The sequence below is a fragment of the Oncorhynchus tshawytscha genome, linkage group LG01 (assembly GCF_018296145.1).
Source record: "Oncorhynchus tshawytscha isolate Ot180627B linkage group LG01, Otsh_v2.0, whole genome shotgun sequence".
Lineage (NCBI taxonomy): Eukaryota > Metazoa > Chordata > Actinopteri > Salmoniformes > Salmonidae > Oncorhynchus > Oncorhynchus tshawytscha.
Window position 1 is genome coordinate 65,908,780 of NC_056429.1, and position 20,952 is coordinate 65,929,731.

At 42.4% G+C, this 20,952-nt stretch overlaps 1 protein-coding gene across 1 annotated transcript in view; it reads left to right on the forward strand.

Moving 5' to 3' along the window:
* Window positions 1–3,114: 3,114 nt before the first annotated feature.
* LOC112255035 (phytanoyl-CoA hydroxylase-interacting protein-like) overlaps window positions 3,115–20,952 on the forward strand; it is a 44,135-nt gene continuing 26,297 nt past the window's right edge. Inside the window, exon 1 of the mRNA XM_024428081.2 lies at window positions 3,115–3,389. Coding sequence (XP_024283849.1) covers window positions 3,284–3,389 — 106 coding nt within the window. The 5' untranslated portion in view covers window positions 3,115–3,283. The remainder of the gene's footprint in view (window positions 3,390–20,952) is intronic.

Consider the following 20,952-nt stretch of genomic DNA (forward strand, 5'->3'; position numbering starts at 1 on the left):
ATCAGGTGCAAATAGACCCCATCCCTTGCATCACCACCGGACCCCAGAGCATCTCCCTACCTGAGGCTAGTCAGAGTCAGGAGCATCAGCATCCGGAGTTTCAGAAGAAGGTTATTTGTTTCTAGCCATTTTGAGCCTGTAATCGAACCCACAAATACTGATGCTCTAGATACTCAACTAGTCTAAAGGACAATTTTATTGCTTCTTTAATAAGACAACAGTTTTCCGCTGTGCTAACATAATTGCAAAAGGGTTTTCTAATGATCAATTAGCATTTTAAAATGATCAACTTAGATTAGCTAACACAGCTTGTCATTGGAACACGGGAATGATGGTTGCTGATAATGGGCCTCTGTACGCCTATGTGGATATTCCATAAAATATCAGCCGTTTCCAGCTACAATAGTCATTTACAACATTAACAATCTCTACACTGTATTTCTGATCAATTCGATGGTATTTTAAATGGACAAAAAATTGGCTTTTCTTTCAAAAACAAGGACATTTCTAAGTGACCCCAAACTTTTGAACGGTAGTGTATATATGAGCATAAATACGATACTGTACGTTTGTAATATTGATGGGCACCAAAAAAAAACATTTGTTTTTCAAGTCCATTTCTGCTTGATACCTGGTATGACAAATTGCAGTTAGTTTTTTTGTAAATTAAATTATTTGAATATAAACTATGTAATTTATGTAACACACAAATGCTATCTTATCTTCTTGGTGCTTCAGCTTTATTTTCTGAAAATATTTAGGATGTTCACCCAGATTATATATTCATGAGTGACCCAAGTCTCTCCAGTATACTTCTACCTCTAATCAGCAATCATACTATTCATGCATGCTCCTTAGATGCCAGGTTAGGGTTACACACTAATTTTCTGTCATGGTCTAAGGACCCCCTGAAGTAGCCTTGGCCACCCCATGTATAAAACTCTAGTTCCGCCACTGCTTCCACGGCTCGTGACATGCGACCATCGTTGATTGCCATGCTCCTCTTGCTGTGCTCACTTGACTATCAGATGGGGGACGATAGGCAGGAGATGGCTCCCAGGCGAATGAACTCCGGGCAACACCGGTCAGTCGAATAACGACAAACGACAAGACAGAGATGTATTCAGCGCCATTGACAAATGCAATTTTAGAGTTAAAATCTCATTAGTGTGCTATATTTGAAATGCCAAGGTGATTCATGTTGTATGGATGTTCAATTCACCCTTTCCCAACTATGCAGTTTTTTTAAAGACAACAGAATAATAACACAAGAGGAATGGAAATACACAAAAATTAGGCTATATATACAAGGAGCACCAGTATCATATCAGCGGCGTCTTCATATTTGCCCTGTATTGGACCAAAATGAAGTAGCACACTAATAAAGACACGGTAGCCTATTATGAACAGCAACACATTCTTAGTTGACATTGAATATGCTGCAGGAATTGGGATTTGTCATGTTTTGTGTTTCCAGTGTGTGTGTATGTGTGTGCGTCTGCGTGCGTGCGTGTTTACAAGCACGCGAGTGTCCTTTTGTTCGTGTCTGCGTGTATCTATATAGGCGGGCTTAGGGTTTCCCTATTTCCAAGTGTATTAAATCACATATACGCAGCAGTTAGTTACTGCCTCTGCCTTCTCAGCATGATGACTCAGTAGACATTTTGGTGCAGTCGCAGACAGTGTGGGTCTGCTGAAAAGATAACACACATATTTGTCCAAATACCCTGAGACGCTCAAAACAATGGTGAAATGTAAAGTAACACCTCTTCACTCTAATTTTGCGCTAATGTCGATTGAAGCTTGTAGAATCATCGTGGTTTCGTTGAATCAATGTGGGGAAATGATTAGATATGCAAAAAGTAATCAACATCAAGGCATTTCCACTTTTATTTCATTTACTTTTAACCTAAATCCAATGACATGATGACATTTGATGATTTCAAGTTGAATTCAGGTTAGTTGACAACCAAATGCAAATCAAAATGAGACTATGAACTGAAGTCTGTGCCCAGTGGGAGGGCATCCCGTTTTCTATTGGAATGAAATATTATAATATTGTTCAATTTTAATCGTATTGCCCATAGCATATTTAGTTTAGCTTCAGCACTGAATAAATATTTTACATAAAAGGAATGGTCATTCATTGTTTTGTCTGTGAGTTTGGTTTGACCCTCATGTTTGGACGACCCTGTCATTGTGGCGGAGTGACAGACCTGGTGTGGGGGGAGAGAGAGAGAGAGGGAGCTAACTGTGAGGTCTGTATTAATCATCTCAAGGCAATTTCATGGATAAATACATTTATAGTTTGTAGTCTTTCATACATTTAGAATGAAGCCATCTGAAATCCCGCATGTGAATAGACGTTATGTGTCACGTTATACTCAAGAAAAGGCCCATGGCGAAATGATTGGGGGGGAGAGAGAGAGAGAGAGGGAGCTAACTGTGAGGTCTGTATTAATCATCTCAAGGCAATTTCATGGATAAATACATTTATAGTTTGTAGTCTTTCATACATTTAGAATGAAGCCATCTGTGAAATCCCGCATGTGAATAGACGTTATGTGTCACGTTATACTCAAGAAAAGGCCCATGGCGAAATGATTCTGGCAGAGATAGGCCACAGCTGTTTAAAATACATTATTCTTCTTGTTATGAAAGGTGAGATGGGTCGTTCCCGCTTCATTAATGCGTGGGCCACTTGCACCTGCGCTCCTGTGGAGAGAGCGCGAGACGCGCAGAGATCTCCAAATAGGGCTATAGGCCTATGGACCATCTTGTTTGGATGACTTTAACAGAAACGAAACGCAAAATAAACAATGTGTATATAGGTTACAATTGAGTTAAATTGGTGGGGGGTGGAAGTGGTACTGTAGTTAGGCTACATAAATTGTTGCTCAATCTCCGGTATTCATGTTCCACTGTCCTGCGGCAGAATAGGGGAAACACTTGTGGCGTACATGGACAATAGCGCGCGCCTGGGACCTATTAAGTAGAAAAGTGTAATATAGACAATACATTATAAGGACTGGCATATCTTCGCAGTATGTATGCCTCTCACGTTGCAGCGTCAAATCGGCAGTGTGCTATGCGCTCGTGACGATTTGCTGACGCGCCTTCAGCCCCACCACCCTGGAGAGAGATGCTGCGAGGGAGCGAAGGGGCTGGGAACCGGTCACTCTATCTCTCTCTTTCTTGATCGAATGTGAAGGAAGCAAGTCCTGCGGCAAAACGAGCAAAATTCCACCGATACCAGGAGAGGTATCCCGGCTCTGTTGTAGAAATGGAGGTTCCAAGATTGGGACACAATTTAACCAGCCCGATGAGTCCGTGTGAGGGTATGATAAAGAACCTCAGCTTGGACGGTATACAATTATGCGAGCGAGAGGGTAAGCGCACAAAAAACTGCATTTTGGATTGTCATGTAGCCTAGGAGTTGAAATTTCATGGATTACCCCCATCCACTCCACCAATTTCATTTTGTGTGCATTAGAATATTCCCTTCCATCAGTTAATGAAAGATTACAGCCACGCTAGTGGGCTCTACTAGCCATCTATAGTGGTGCCAGAATGACTGAATAAGGGTCCAAATAGTGGCTAGGGTTTCTGTTTGTCCCTTATTTTATGATGAAAATGTAATAATACGGCAGGTTTACAGTTAATCCGATTTGGACGGTGACTGGTGCGCTGCTGCGTGCGCGGAATAGCTGAGGGCATCAATGCATTTTCCTCACATAACCTATCTTATGTATGCATCATGTGCATTTAGGGTTTTCACTATGAAACGGGCATACATTCCACATGATGGCATTTCAGGAAAATGGGGTTTCACCATTTCAGAACCATGGACGTGGACAGCAGCCGGTGGATCGCTTTTGCAAAGGTTTCAATGAATAGGGAACACTAACGTTATTCATGCCTGGTGCATCTCTGAACAAAGCTTGACATTACAAATATATAGTATATATTGAAGTAGCCTACAGTTAGAGCTGTTTTAAATCAGAAACCACATCCACAAGCCGATAGAAAGATAGATTTGAACTGCATTATTTAACATGCTCTGACTAAGAAAAGCTACTATCTTTGAGGATTCAGCTGCATTTTGAAAATACAGCTATTTTGGTATGCAACAGAGGAATCACTGTACAATGGTTAAAACGTTATGGTCTGATCATTAAAAGGTTTTGTTGAAGTTTACATTTCGATATCAGGCCTATTAAAACATTTGCAACATTAAGATAGTTTTGAGAAATACATGCAAATGGAGACCAGCTGTTGCTAGGCCCAGCCTAGGCTACTCTTTCGATGTATAACCTATGTTGGCTGATCTGAATGAAAAAATAGCAAGTCATCATCACTGGGGGACTGGGCTCAAAGATGGCTGCACCCATCTGCAGACAGAAGCCCCGTTTATACCTGGTGTTAACATGTGTCCTTTGTCCTAATTGTGCCCACATTTGTAGACAGGTATGTATGTTCAAAAGACACATTGTGATCAGGTTGCGATCAGATCTTCTTGCCCCCTCTGGAGGTAGTCAGGCAAACATTGTGTCTGGTTATCTCACAATTGTAGATGGCTCTGGACAGTGAAACTATTTAAATCATCATTATCCATCTTCTAAAATCATTGACAGATGGTACCATTGACTTATGACATCAATATGTGGCTTAAAATAAATAAATAAATATTATTTTGAAAGAATATCCATGAAATAATTTGCATACAGGGAGGGACCAGGAAATCTGGTCACATTGTGGAAACAGTCGATGGATAAGAGACACATTTTAATACCAGGTGTAGAAGCATATCTGAAAATGTGGGCATAATCAGAATGTGGACAAAATCAGGACCAAAGATGTGCCAGGTATAAACAAAGCTAAAGATGGAGCATCCACACCCTTCACTCTAATTACTCAGATAATTTTACAATAGAGCGAGAGAACATGGACAAATTAATTTGTTACATAATATGCTGGATGACACATACTCAGTCCTTTATTGCATTACAGTGCCTTTGGAAAGTTCAGACCCCTTGACTTTTTTAAACATTTTGTTGTGTTACAGCCTTATTCTAAAATTGATTAAATAAAAAAACCTCCTCAGCAATCTACACACAATACCCCATAATGACAAAGTGAAAACAGGGTTTTAGACATTTTTGCAAATTTATAAAAAATAATAAACAGAAATACCTTATTTACACAGGTATTCAGACCCTTTGCTATTAGAGTCGAAATTGAGCTCAGGTGCATCCTGTTTCCATTGATCATCCTTGACATGTTTCTACAACTTGATTTGAGTCCACTTGTGGTAAATTCAATTGCTTGGACATGATATGGAAAGGCACACACCTGTCTATATAAGGTCCTACAGTTGACAGTACATGTCAAAGCAAAATCCAAGCCATGAGGTCGAAGGAATTGTCCGTAGAGCTCAGAGACAGGATTGTGTCGAGGCACAGATCTGGGGAAGGGTACCAAAAAATGTCTGCAGCGTTGAAGGTCCCCAAGAACACAGTGGCCTCCATCATACCGGGGCGGCAGGGTAGCCTAGTGGTTAGAGCGTTGGACTAGTAACCGGAAGGTTGCAAGTTCAAACCCCCGAGCTAACAAGGTACAAATCTGTCGTTCTGCCCCTGAACAGGCAGTTAACCCACTGTTCCTAGGCCGTCATTGAAAATAAGAATTTGTTCTTAACGGACTTGCCTAGTTAAATAAAGGTAAAATAAAAATAAAATGAATTTAAAAAATACCTAAATAGAAGATGTTTGGAACCACCAAAACTCCTAGAGCTGGCCGCCTGGCCAAACTGAGCAATCGGGGGAGAAGAGCCTTGGTCAGGGAGATGACCAAGAACCCGATGGTCACTCTGACAGAGCTCTAGAGTTCCACTGTGGAGATGGGAGAAACTTCCAGAAGGACAACAATCTCTGCAGAACTCCAACAATCAGGCCTTTATTGTAGAGTGCCCAGACTGAAGTAAAAGGCGCATGACAGCCTGCTTGGAGTTTGCCAAAAGGCACCTAAAGACTCTCAGACAACGTGAAACAAGATTCTCTGGTCTGTTGAAAAAAAGATTGAACTCTTTGGCCTGAATGACAAGCATCACATCTGGAGGAAACCTTGCACCATCCCTACAGTGAAGCATGGTGGTGGCAGCAGCATCATGTTGTGGGGATGTTTTTCAGTCAGGATTGAGGCAAAGATGAATGGAGCAAAGTACAGGGAGATCCTTGATGGAAACCTGCTCCGGAGTGCTCAGGACCTCAGACTTTGGCGAAGGTTCCCCTTCCAACAGGACAACGACCCTAAACACACAGCCAAGACAGCACAGCAGTAGCTTCGGGGCAAGTCACTGAATGTCCTTGAGTGGCTCAGCCAGAGCCTGGACTTGAACCTAATCAAGCATCTCTGGAGAGACCTGAAAATAGCTGTGCAGCAATGCTCCCCATCCAACAGAGCTTGAGAGGATCTGCAGAGAAGAATGGGAAAAACTCCCCAAATACAGGTGTGCCAAGCTTGTAGAGTCATACCTAGGAAGACTAGATGCTGTAATCACTGAAATATCACATGCACATAATGACAAGAACACACAATGCTGTAATTGTCATTATGAAGCGATTACAGCATTGAGTCTTCTTGGGTATGATGCTGCAGATCCTCTCAAGCTCTGTCGGGTTGGATGGGGAGCGTCTCTGCACAGCAATTTTTAGGTCTCTCCTGAGAGTATTTAATTCCACCTGTGGTAAAGGTGCTTCAAGAAATGACTGAGTAAAGGATCTGAATACTTATGTAAATGTGATATTCCAGTTTGTTATTTGTAATAAATTGGAAAACAATTCTAAAATCAGTTTTTGCTTTGTCATTATGGGGTATTGTCTGTAAATTGATGAAGAAGAACAAATATTTAATCAATTTTAGAATAAGGCTGTAGCGTAGCAAAATGTGGGAAAAGTCAAGGGGTCTGAATACTTTCCAAAGGCACTGTGCATTTTATTGCAAGACAATAATCAACCATCTATAATCTATGGCCTAGTCACAGAAATATTACAGATGTGCATTTAGAAAGATGTTGAAAGTGACCGCTTAAACTGAGCTTGATAATGTGTCTTTTGATTTGTACATAGGGGCTGTTGTCTAGGCCCTATCTAGTCAATGGTGGTCTTCATTAGGCCACACAGCAGGGCAGTTAGACCCTGCCAACACAGTGCACCAATTGTACCTCTGGTTCTATTTCTCATTTCCTGGGGCGGCTGCCAATCATATAATGTAGTGGGATGCTCTTTATATCCCCTTACGACTCTGGCCTGATTTTAAAACTCTAATTTCAGTAATGGTATAGGCTGAACTTTCTTATGGATGTTGCTGTTGGTGCCAGCTCTGTGCTTTGTGCTGTGGGTTTACTGGGCTTGTATTGGCCCCTTTGCAGCAAACAAGCACTCTCCAATTTGTCAGTCAATACTGGGTAAATAAGGGATAAGTGTGCTTGAGCTGCCCACTGTTTGTAGTACAACAGCAAAACAATCTCTGTCATTACTTTACAGATCCTGAGGAGAAATGAAATGACAGGGTTATAAAAAGCACCTGCATTCTTTACCAAACATTATAATTGTATGTTGAGTATGAAGCTCCTTTGCCAAGACAGGGTGATTTGTTCACTAGCTTTGATGATGCTTGATGTAGCCTATGACCATCTGTGTGTGTTTTGGGGTTGAGCACTCCTTTTGCATGTAGATTACAATATATCTGATCTAATGTCATTGATGATAGGTCCAACATCATGATAATAACAATAAAACCATGCCTACTTGACAGCCCATCTAAACACGAAATCAGTTTAAACCATGTTTTTAGAATAAATCAAGTGTAGGACAGGATCATCTCCTGAAAATGTATTCTCACTAACACCACCGACAGTTTACCTCAACTTCACATGCAGGTGTCAGAGGAAGGCCCTAAAAGTTGTCAAAGACTCCAGCCACCCTAGTCAGACCGTTCACTCTGCTACCGCATGGCAAGCAGTACCGGAGTGCCACGTCTAGGTCCAAGAGGCTTCTAAACAAGCCATAAGACTCCTGAACAGCTAATCAAATGGCTACCCAGACTATTTGCACCCCCCCCATTTCACTGTGAGGTCTACACCTGTTGTATTTGGCGCATACAATTTGATTTGATAGTTTATCCTGCTTTGACAGACTAAAGCTGGCAGCAAGTTGTTTTGATGGGTTGGTGTCACTTTAATTAATGTTCTCTGTGTTTTACTTTTTATGCTGCTAAGCTTGTCGAAATGTAGGGACTGTGCCCTTTAACAAATTGTTTGCTGTCTAGGAATACAATACAGTGCCTTGCGAAAGTATTCGGCCCCCTTGAACTTTGCGACCTTTTGCCACATTTCAGGCTTCAAACATAAAGATATAAAACTGTATTTTTTTGTGAAGAATCAACAACAAGTGGGACACAATCATGAAGTGGAACAACATTTATTGGATATTTCAAACTTTTTTAACAAATCAAAAACTGAAAAATTGGGTGTGCAAAATTATTCAGCCCCCTTAAGTTAATACTTTGTAGCGCCACCTTTTGCTGCGATTACAGCTGTAAGTCGCTTGGGGTATGTCTCTATCAGTTTTGCACATCGAGAGACTGACATTTTTTCCCATTCCTCCTTGCAAAACAGCTCGAGCTCAGTGAGGTTGGATGGATGGAGAGCATTTGTGAACAGCAGTTTTCAGTTCTTTCCACAGATTCTCGATTGGATTCAGGTCTGGACTTTGACTTGGCCATTCTAACACCTGGATATGTTTATTTTTGAACCATTCCATTGTAGATTTTACATTATGTTTTGGATCATTGTCTTGTTGGAAGACAAATCTCCGTCCCAGTCTCAGGTCTTTTGCAGACTCCATCAGGTTTTCTTCCAGAATGGTCCTGTATTTGGCTCCATCCATCTTCCCATCAATTTTAACCATCTTCCCTGTCCCTGCTGAAGAAAAGCAGGCCCAAACCATGATGCTGCCACCACCATGTTTGACAGTGGGGATGGTGTGTTCAGGGTGATGAGCTGTGTTGCTTTTACGCCAAACATAACGTTTTGCATTGTTGCAAAAAGTTCCATTTTGGTTTCATCTGACCAGAGCACCTTCTTCCACATGTTTGGTGTGTCTCCCAGGCGGCTTGTGGCAAACTTTAAACAACACTTTTTATGGATATCTTTAAGAAATGGCTTTCTTCTTGCCACTCTTCCATAAAGGCCAAATTTGTGCAATATACGACTGATTGTTGTCCTATGGACAGAGTCTCCCACCTCAGCTGTAGATCTCTGCAGTTCATCCAGAGTGATCATGGGCCTCTTGGCTGCATCTCTGATCTGTCTTCTCCTTGTATGAGCTGAAAGTTTAGAGGGACGGCCAGGTCTTGGTAGATTTGCAGTGGTCTGATACTCCTTCCATTTCAATATTATCGCTTGCACAGTGCTCCTTGGGATGTTTAAAGCTTGGGAAATCTTTTTGTATCCAAATCCGGCTTCAAACTTCTTCACAATGTCACGCCCTGGTCTTAGTATTTTGTGTTTATATATTTATTTTGGTCAGGCCAGTGTGTGACATGGGGTTATTTTGTGTTGTGTTGTGTTGTGTTGTGGTACTGGGGGTTTTAGTAGGTATTGGGATTGTGGCTGAGTAGGGGTGTCTAGCATAGTCTATGGCTGCCTGAGGTTCTCAATCAGAGTCAGGTGATTCTCGTTGTCTCTGATTGGGAACCATATTTAGGTAGCCTGGGTTTCACTGTGTGTTTGTGGGTGATTGTTCCTGTCTTAGTGTTTTGTATTTCACCAGATAGGCTGTTTCGGTTTTCATTATTTCATTTTCGTTAGTTTTGTAGTTTCTGTATGTATAGGTTTTCCTTCATTAAAATATATCATGAATCATCATCACGCTGCATTTTGGTCCGATCCTTGTTCTACCTCTTCGTCAGAGGAAGAGAGCCGTTACACACAACAGTATCTCGGACCTGCCTGGTGTGTTCTTTGTTCTTCACGATGCTCTCTGCGCTTTTAACGGACCTCTGAGACTATCACAGTGCAGGTGCATTTATACAGAGACTTGATTACACACAGGTGGATTGTATTTATCATCATTAGTCATTTAGGTCAACATTGGATCATTCAGAGATCCTCACTGAACTTCTGGAGAGAGTTTGCTGCACTGAAAGTAAAGGGGCTGAATAATTTTGCACGCCCAATTTTTCAGTTTTTGATTTGTTAAAAAAGTTTGAAATATCCAATAAATGTCGTGCCACTTCATGATTGTGTCCCACTTGTTGATTCTTCACAAAAAATACAGTTTTATATCTTTATGTTTGAAGCCTGAAATGTGGCAAAAGGTCGCAAAGTTCAAGGGGGCCGAATACTTTCGCAAGGCACTGTACATTTAGTTCTCTTGGAAATGTATTGGATTTTCTCCAATGTATTTATACAATTGCTAATTTAATGTTAATTTCAGTGTCACAACCCTGTCTAAAAATATCTAGCAAATATCAATATTTAATCGTCAACACAAACGTGAGAATTCCCAAGCCAACCCAGACTAGAAAATGGCTTTGTCAGAGGCCCATCAATATTTTAGCATTGTGATGTGTATAAAGTGGTTTTCATCATTGAGAAGGCACATGTGACTGAGCCTTTCCCCTCTGTCTCAAGAATAGCTCTGGGAACTGCATAGAGAAATAACAGAACTGGAACTGACATCAACATTTGAAGGACCCATTACAATGTTAGTGTTTAAGACAGACATCCTATTTAAAAACTGTATAAGAAATTCAGCCACACTTCAAATGTGTGCCGACCAGGACTAATATCAATATATATACAGTGGGGCAAAAAAGTATTTAGTCAGCCACCAATTGTGCAAGTTCTCCCACTTAAACCGATGAGAGAAGCCTGTAATGTTAATCATAGGTACACTTCAACTATGACAGACAAAATGAGAAAAAAAATCCAGAAAATCAAAAATCCCAGAACCACACAGAGGGACCTAGTGAATGACCTGCAGAGAGCTGGGACCAAAGTAACAAAGCCTACCATCAGTAACACACTACGCCGCCAGGGACTCAAATCCTGCAGTGCCAGACATGTCCCCTTGCTTAAGTCAGTACATGTCCAGGCCCATCTTAAGTTTGCTAGAGAGCATTTGGATGATCCAGAAGAAGATTGGGGGAATGTCATATGGTCAGATGAAACCAAAATATAACTTTTTTGGTAAAAACTCAACTTGTCGTGTTTGGAGGACAAAGAATGCTGAGTTGCATCCAAAGAACACCATACCTACTGTGAAGCATGGGGGTGGAAACATCATGCTTTGGGGCTGTTTTTCTGCAAAGCGATCAGGATGACTGATCCGTGTAAAGGAAAGAATGAATGGGGCCATGTATCGTGAGATTTTGAGTGAAAACCTCCTTCCATCAGCAAGGGCATTGAAGATGAAAAGTGGCTGGGTCTTTCAGCATGACAATGATCCCAAACACACCGCCCGGGCAATGAAGGAGTGGCTTCGTAAGAAGCATTTCAAGGTCCTGGAGTGGCCTAGCCAGTCTCCAGATCTCAACCCCATAGAAAATATTTGGAGGGAGTTGAAAGTCTATGTTGCCCAGCAACAGCCCCAAAACATCACTGCTCTAGAGGAGATCTGCATGGAAGGAATGGGCCAAAATACCAGCAACAGTGTGTGAAAACCTTGTGAAGACTTACAGAAAACATTTGACCTCTGTCATTGCCAACAAAGGGTATATAACAAAGTATTGAGATAAACTTTTGTTATTGACCAAATACTTATTTCACACCATCATTTGCAAATAAATTCCTAAAAAATCCTACAATGTGATTTTCTGATTTTTTTTCCTCATTTTGTCTGTCATAGTTGAAGTGTACCTATGATGAAAATTACAGGCCTCTCTCATCTTTTTAAGTGGGAGAACTTGCACAATTGGTGGCTGACTAAATACTTTTTCCCCCACTGTATGTATCACGTCTATGTCCAGTGGTTACCAGTTCAGTTTAGTTACCACGTTACCATGGCAAGATGGTGCAGACAGACATGACAGCTCTGCTTCTAGCTACTAAGCAACTTTGCAGTATTTCATTTTTTGTGTGTGTTATTTCTGCTTTACTCATCTCATATGTAGATCCTGTATTCTATTCTACTGTATTTTATTCAATGCCACTCTGGCATTGCTCGTCCTAATATTTATATATTTCTTTATTCCATTCTTTTTCTTTTAGATTTGTGTATTGTTGTGAATTGTTAGATTCTACTGCACTGTTGGAGATAAGAACTCAAACATTGCGCTACACCCGCATTCACATCTGCTAAATATGTGTATGTGACCAATAACATTTGATTTGATTTGATTTAATAAAATCAAAGTTTATTGCTCGCTTACACAGTTTTGCAGATGTTACAGTGGATGCAGCAAAATGTTTATGTTACTAGCTCCTAACAATGCAGTAAAATGTCAAACAAGTACACAAATAATCTGATAAAGCAATAATACAAGAAATCAAGAAATATCAGAACGACTCCAATTAACAACCCAAATAGCACTACAACAGTAGCTAGGTTTCTATCCAGATTGTCATGTGAATATTCTAAAATCTGCACTAAACAATATGTACATTTTACCACCAGAGATGTGTTTCCAGCAAACTAACTTATTATGTATAAAAGTCTGTGCGTGATGACATAGTACACAGAAAAATGACTTTTGTGGTTACATTTATCTGTACCGAATGAAAAATGCTAGTTAAAATGGTTTCCATCATATTTTCAACGCTATGATGGTTTTGTCACAAATGTGCCCACTCTGGTTTTGGCACGTGCGCTCTTGCCAACAACTCGCAGATACAGTGTGGGTAGGCTACATACATTATGAGATTATTATGGATAAGATCGAGATAATTTATATTTTTCAAATGGCAGCCAAACATCGATCATCATGTCACCAGAATAAGACCCTCGATATTTATTGGATCAAGCCTATGAAGTGCATGTTCACCACCCTGTGAAGTTCATGAGGACTTATTGAATCTGTTGCCTAATAAACAACATGGTTTTCCGAGTCGAAGTGGGAGGACAAACCACACTACATGAACTCAGCAAAAAAAGAAACGTCCTCTCAATGTCAACTGCGTTTATCTTCAGTAAACTTAACGTTTGTAAATATTTGTATGAACATAACAATATTCAACAACTGAGACATAAACTGAACAAGTTCCACAGACATGTGACTAACAGAAATGTAATAATGTGTAACGGGTGTCGTGGTCGGATGAGGAGGAATCGGAGTGGCATCTCCTCCACGTGGACTGCACCAGATTTGCCCGAGATGAGATGAGATGTTGAGATGTTGAGATGTTACCCCACTGTTCTACCAAGGCACCTGCAAATTCCCAGACATTTCTGGGGGGAATGGCCCTAGCCCTCACCCTCAGATCCAACAGATCCCAGACGTGCTCAATGGGATTGAGATCTGGGCTCTTCGATAGCCATGGCAGAACACTGACATTCCTGTCTTGCAGGAAATCATGCACAGAATGAACAGTATGGCTGGTGGCATTGTCATGCTGGAGGGTCATGTCAGGATGAGCCTGCAGGAAGGGTACCACATGAGGGAGGAGGATGCACAGCGTTGAGATTGCCTGCAAAACAAGCTCAGTCTGATGATGCTGTGACACACCGCCTCAGACCATGATGGACCCTCCACCTCCAAATCGATCCCACTCCAGAGTACAGGCCTTGGTGCAACGCTCATTCCTTCAATGATAAACACAAATCTGACAATCACTCCTGGTGAGACAAAACCTCGACTCGTCAGTGAAGAGCACTTTTTGCCAGTCCTGTCTGGTCCAGCAATGGTGGGTTTGTGCCCATAGGTGACGTTGTTGCCGGTGATGTAAGGCAGGTCCTCACCAGACAACAGGCCTACAAGCCCTCAGTCTAGCCTCTCTCAGCCTACACGTGGTCTGCTACTGCGAGGATGATCAGCTGTCTGTCCTGTCTCCTTAGGTGTCTCACAATACGGACATTGCAATTTTTTGCCCTGGCCACATATGCAGTCCTCATGCCTCCTTACAGCATGCCAACGGCACGTTCACGCAGATGAGCAGGGACCCTGGGCATCTTTCATTTGGTGTTTTTCAGAGTCAGTAGAAAGGCCTCTTTAGTGTCCTAAGTTTTCATAACTGTGACCTTAATTGCTGTTAGTGTCTTAATGACCGTTCCACAGGTGCATGTTCACTAATTGTTTACGGTTCATTGAACAAGCTTGGGAAATAGTGTTTAAACCCTTTACAAATCTGTGAAGTTTTTTACCCCTTTTTCTCCCCAATTTCGTGGTATCCAATTGTTTTAGCAGTAACTATCTTGTCTCATCGCTACAACTCCCGTGCGGGCTCAGGAGAGACGAAGGTTGAAAGTCATGCGTCCCCCGATACACAACCCAACCAAGCCGCACTGCTTCTTAACACAGCGCCATCCAACCCGGAAGCCAACCGCACCAATGTGTCGGAGGAAACACCGTGCACCTGGCAACCTTGGTTAGTGCGCACTGCGCTCGGCCCGCCACAGGAGTCGCTGGTGCGCGATGAGACAAGGATTTCCCTACCGGCCAAACCCTCCCTAACCCGGACGACGCTAGGCCAATTGTGTGACGCCCCACGGACCTCCCGGTCGTGGCCTCCCAGACCCAGGGTCTCTGGTGGCGCACCTGGCGCTGCAGTACAGTGCCCTTAACCACTGCGCCACCTGGGAGGCCCCCAAGATCTGTGAAGTTATTTGGATTTTCACAAATTATCTTTGAAAGACAGGGTCCTGAAGAAGGGACGTTTCTTTTTTTGCTGAGTTTATATTCAGGTGACTCCCAAGTTAACTTTGATATGATGGTAATTACATCCATATATGTGTAAAAAGGCGTTTCCACTGCCATTTCTCACATAATACATTTTACCGACACAAAAAGATCCTATCATGTCGAACTAACAAATTGTTTGTCGGCCCCCCCATTTTGCCCTCAGAACAGCCTCAATCCGTCAGGGCATGAACTGTACAAGGTGTCGAAAGCATTCCACATATCCTACCAACAGGACATTAAATATTGTAATATATATGTTTCACTGAGTCGTGGCTGAACGATTACATTAATAACATACAGCTGATGGGTTTTACACTATCGGCAGGATAGAACAGCTGCCTCTGGTAAGACACGGGGCGAGGGCCTATGCATATTTGTAAACAACAGCTGTTGCACAATATTTAAGGAATTCTTGAGGTTTTGTTCGTCTGAGGTAGAGTATCTCATGATAAGCTGTAGACCACACTATCTACCTAGAGAGTTTTCATCTATATTTTTCGTAGCTGTCTACACACCACCACAGACCGATGCTGGCACTAAAACCGCACTCAATGAGCTGTATACCGCCATAAGCAAACAAGAAAACGCTCATCCAGAAGGTGACACTCCTAGCGGCCGGGGACTTTAATGCAGGGAAACTTAAATCAGTTTAACCAAATTTTTATCAGCATGTTAAATGTGCAATCAGAGGGAAAAAACTCTAGACCACCTTTACTCCACACAGACAGACACGTACAAAGCTCTCCCTCGAATCTGACCATAATTCTATCCTCCTGATTCCTGCTGACAAACAAAAATTAAAGCAGGAAGCACCAGTGACTCAGTCTATAAAAAAGTAGTCAGATGAAACTACAGGGCTGTTTTGCTAGCAGAGACTGGAATATGTTCCGGGATTCTTGCGATGGCATTGAGGAGTACACCACCATCAGTCACTGGCTTCATCAATAAGTGCATCGATGACGTTGTCCCCACAGTGACTGTATGTACATACCCCAACCAGAAGCCATGGATTACAGGCGACATTCGCACTGAGCTAAAGGGTAGAGCTGCCACTTTCAAGGTGCGGGACTCTAACCTGGAAGCTTATAAGAAATCCTGCTCTGCCCTCCGACAAACCATTAAGATCGAATCGTACCATACTAACTCCGACGCTCGTTGGATATGGCAGGGCTTGCAAACTATTATAGACTACAAAGGGAAGCACAGCCGAGAGCTACCCAGTGACTCGAGCCTACCAGACGAGCTAAATAACTTCTATGCTCACTTCGAGGCAAGTAACACTGAAACATGCTTGAGAGCATCAGCTGTTCCGGACAACTGTGTGATCACGCTCTCTGCAGCCGATGTGAGTAAAACCTTTAAACAGGTCAACATTCACAAGAACGCAGGGCCAGACGAATTACCAGAACGTGTACTCCGAGCATGTGCTGACCAACTGGCAAGTCTCTCCCTGTCTGAGTCTCTAATACCAACATGTTTCAAGCAGACCACCATTGTCCCTGTGCCCAAGAACACTAAGGTAACCTGCCTAAATGACTACTGACCCGTAGCACTCACGTCTGTAGCCATGAAATGCTTTGAAAGGCTGGTCATGGCTCACATCAACACCATTATCCCAGAAACCCTAGACCCACTCCAATTTGCATACCGTCCCAACAGATCCACAGATGATGCAATCTCTATTTGACTCCACACTGCCCTTTCCCACCTGGACAAAAGGAACACCTATGTAAGAATGCTATTCATTGACTACAGCTCACTGTTCAACATCATAGTCCCTTCAAAGCTCATCATGAAGCTAAGGACCCTGGGACTAAACACCTCCCTCTGCAACTGCATCCTGGACTTCCTAACGGATGGTAAGGGTAGGTAACAACACATCTGCCACGCTGATCCTCAACACGGCCTATAGGGAGGAGGACAGAGACCTGACCGTGTGGTGCAAGGACAAAAACCTCTTCCTCAACGCGATCAAGAAAAGGAGAGGATTGTGGACTACAGGAAAATGAGGATCGCGCACATCCCCATTCTCATCAACGGGGCTGTAGTGGAGCAGGTTGAGAGCTTCAAGTTCCTTGGCGTCCACATCACCAACAAACGAACATGGTCCAAGCACACCAAGACAGTTTTGAAGAGGGCATGACAAAACCTATTCCCCCTCAGGAGACTGAAAAGATTTGGCATGGGTCCTCAGATCCTCAAAAGGTTTTACAGCTGCACCATCGAGAGCATCCTGACGGGTTGATTCACTGCCTGTTATGGCAACTGCTCGACCTCCAACCGCAAGGCACTACAGAAGGTAGTGCGTGCGGCCCAGTACATCACAGGGGCCAAGTTTCCCGCCATCCAGGACCTCTGTACCAGGTGCTGTCATAGGAGGCCCAAAAAATCGTCAAAGACTCCAGCCACCCTTGTCATAGACTGTTCTCTCTGCTATAGCACGGAAAGTGGTACCGGAGCGCCAAGTCTAGGTCCAAGTGGCTTCTAAACAGCTTCTACTGTCACATTGGTATAAATGATTCGAGAGACAGATGCAGGAATGCGTAATAAGGGTTTTTATTGTACCCAAATTACGGCATGCCGTGTAAAGGCACGGGGACGAAGACCAAACAAAAACACAGGGTTGAAACACAAACAAAAGAGCGAAGAGTACCTCGAAAAAATGACACATGCGCACAATGATTAATACATGAGACGAGACCCATAATTATCTGCACAATCCACAAGGGCACAAAAGTCCAAAACACACAGCACAGGTACTCACACGCATCATCGGCCACTGAAACAATAATCGAAAGCCCAATGGAAACCAAAGGGCACACTACAAGTACTAATCAGTGGGAATAGGGAACAGGTGTGCGTAATGAAAGATTCGAAGGGATCCGTGACAGTACCCCCTTGATGCAATAGCAGAGCAAAGACACCGGCCTCAAGGGCGATCACAGTAACACAGTGCAGGTCGATCAAGACCCGATGCAGCTGCCGAAGTTGCGTCGTTGTCGGACGGGCCAGTTGCCGCTGCCAATGTTGCGTCTGCGTCGAATGGACCAGTTGCAGTGGTGTCAGATGGACCGGTTTTGGTGGTGTCAGACAGGCCAGTTGCAGCTGCAGAAGCTGCGTCATTGGACGGACCCGTTGTAGCGACCTCTGACGGGCCATTCCCGCTGTCTCGCAAAAGGGTTGATTATTCTGTCACGTTGGTATGAAGGGGTCGGGAGACAGGTGCAGGAATGCAGAATAGGGGTTTTTATTTCCCAATTTACAGCGTGCCGTGTAAAGGCACGGGGACGAAGACCAAACAAACACGAATACAAAACACAGGGGATAAACCCAAACAAAAGAGCAAGGAGTACCTTGAATAAATACACAATTGCACAATGATTATCACATGGGATGAGACCTGTAATCATCTGCACAATATACGTGGTACGAAAGCCAAAACAACAGCACAGGTACCCACACGACCAACGGACATTGTAACAATAATCGACAGCCCAATGTAAACCAAAGGGCAAGCTTATACAAGTACTAATCAGTGGGAATAGGGGACAGGTGTGCGTAATGAAAGTTCCGGAGGGATCCGTAACATCTACCCCCAAGCCATAAGACTCCTGAACATCTAATCAAATTCATATACATACAATTTGCATTGCCACCTTCCACCCCCATTCTACGTTGCTGCTACTCTCTGTTATTATCTATGCATAGTCACATTAATAGCTCTACCTACATGTACATATTACCTAAATTCCCTCGACACAGGGTGCCCCCGCTTTTCTTAAAACTGCCTTGCTGGTTAAGGGCTTGTAAGTAATCGTTTCACTGTAAGGACTACACCTGTTGTATTCGGCACATGTGACAAATAACATTTGATTTGATTTGATTGGCAAACAAACACAATCCATGTCTCAATTGACTCAAGGTTTAAAAATCCTTCTTTAACCTGTCTCCTCCCCTTCATCTACACTGATTGAAGTGGATTTAACACGTAACACATCGATAAGGGATCATAGCTTTCACCTGGATCCACCTGGTCAGCCTGTCATTGAATGAGCAGGTGTTCTTAATGTTTTGTACACTCAGTGTATATTAGAGTGAGCTATGTCAAGAATCCAGTATATAAATAAACAGTGTAACTAAAATACAATGTACAGTAATATAAATATTAGAATGAACTTAGTTGTGAAAACAGTATTTAAATAGACAGTACAAAACCACATGGAAAAATGTATAGAATTGCAGAAAATTAGTCTGGAATATAAATATACAGTATATTGTACATATGTGAATGGTGTGTATAGACAGAATGGGCAGTATGTGAATAGAAAAGGTCTGTACAGCAGTAGTTATATAGGATAAGCCATGACTATACTACAGTATATGCAAATAAAGTGGGTAAAACAGTATGTAAACATTATTATAGTGGCTAGTGTTCAATGACTCTATGTACAAATGGCAGCAGTCTCTAAGGTACAGTGTAGAGTGCCGAGTATTAGCCAGCTAGTGACAGCGTCTAAGGTTCAGGGAAGGTTACTGGGTGGTCCATGATGGATGGGTGACATTCATTTAACCAAGTACTGAGAGACCTCCCAACCGCCATCCCCCCATTCCAGCTGGGACACCATCAGAGCCAGCCTCACTGTCGGATACAGGCCGAGTGTGTGAGTTGAGCCTTCCATCTGTCTTGCAGTAGCAACAACTAAATGAACAGTAACAGTAAAGCCCCTCCCCAAGAGCCCAATTTTACCAAACTTTAGCTCAGGCCTGTTGCTATTTGTTTTTCTACAATGTACTAACAAGAGAGGCTTAGACTCAAATCCCCTAAAAGCCCGTGGAAATAATGGAGAAACCTTTTAAGCGATAACTCCAGGAACTTTATGGGGAAATGGAGAGATCACTAGAGATCAGTCATACTCTCGATACCATACCAGTGGTGTAAGCAAATCATATCAAAGATGTGATTTGATTCATTGTCCTGGCTCTCTGACAACTCAGAGACCATATTTTGTGTGGGCAGTTGACCCATGAGTGTGTCTGGCAGGAAGAGTAATCCATGTCAGTTACACTGCTGCTGTCCACTTCATTCAGACCAGACACTGCTCTTAGAGCTCTCTGTGGATTTAACCCTTTCTTGTGAACAGAATGTGTGACCTAGTTGGAGGTCAAAATGATGTTGAAATCAAAATGGTTATTTAGGTAAAAGGGTATTCTTGATCAAAATTATGAATTATGTATATCAACAATGCTATGTAAAAAGTTCCATAATGGATTGATTTTTAAGCCAAAGTATTCTGTTGAGGGATTTAACATAAGCCTCATTTCATTTCACTCTGGTGTCATTAACAAATTCTATGCGAATGAAAAACAGTGACTAATCTATTTTTGACAAGTTAAGAATGAACGCTCTTATCGTCCTTCCCCAAGAGGCATTTTGGATTGAATTAATTTGCTAGAACAGCTGGTTATATTTACAGCTGACTTCTTTTGTGATATACATGGTTTTATTTAGTCCACTCAGAATTCTTAGACATTGTTTTTCTCCTTGTTTCTGTTGTTTTCTTTGTTGATCAATTACCCTGTGATTGGAGTAATACGTAACACACAGTAACTGTATGGAGCTGTATGAACAGAGCTTTGTGTTTCGCTACTAGTAGGATGTTATTTCTCTGGCAACGTCTTTCACTATCAGCTTGTGCTCTCTTGCCAGTGTATAAGGACAAAACAGTGATTTTCAAAGGCCTGCCCTGAATCCCACTTGGTGTTTGTAGTGTTGTGTTGGAGTCTTTGAGTAAGAATGGACCAAAAACAAATGGTCCTAGGCAGCACCTACGGATTTCCAATAGCATTCAGATTACCAAATGCTTCGACTTTGTATTCATAGCCAATGGGTCATGTCGACACTCAGGAAAACTCCATCACTCAAGTCACACCATGTATGATAACTAGGTTGATATTGATTTTGTTTAAATTCACCCTAGTGCTGAAATTAAATTAAACTTGATTAGTTTCATTTGACAAGGTTAAGGACACATTTGCAGAAAACTGCTATTC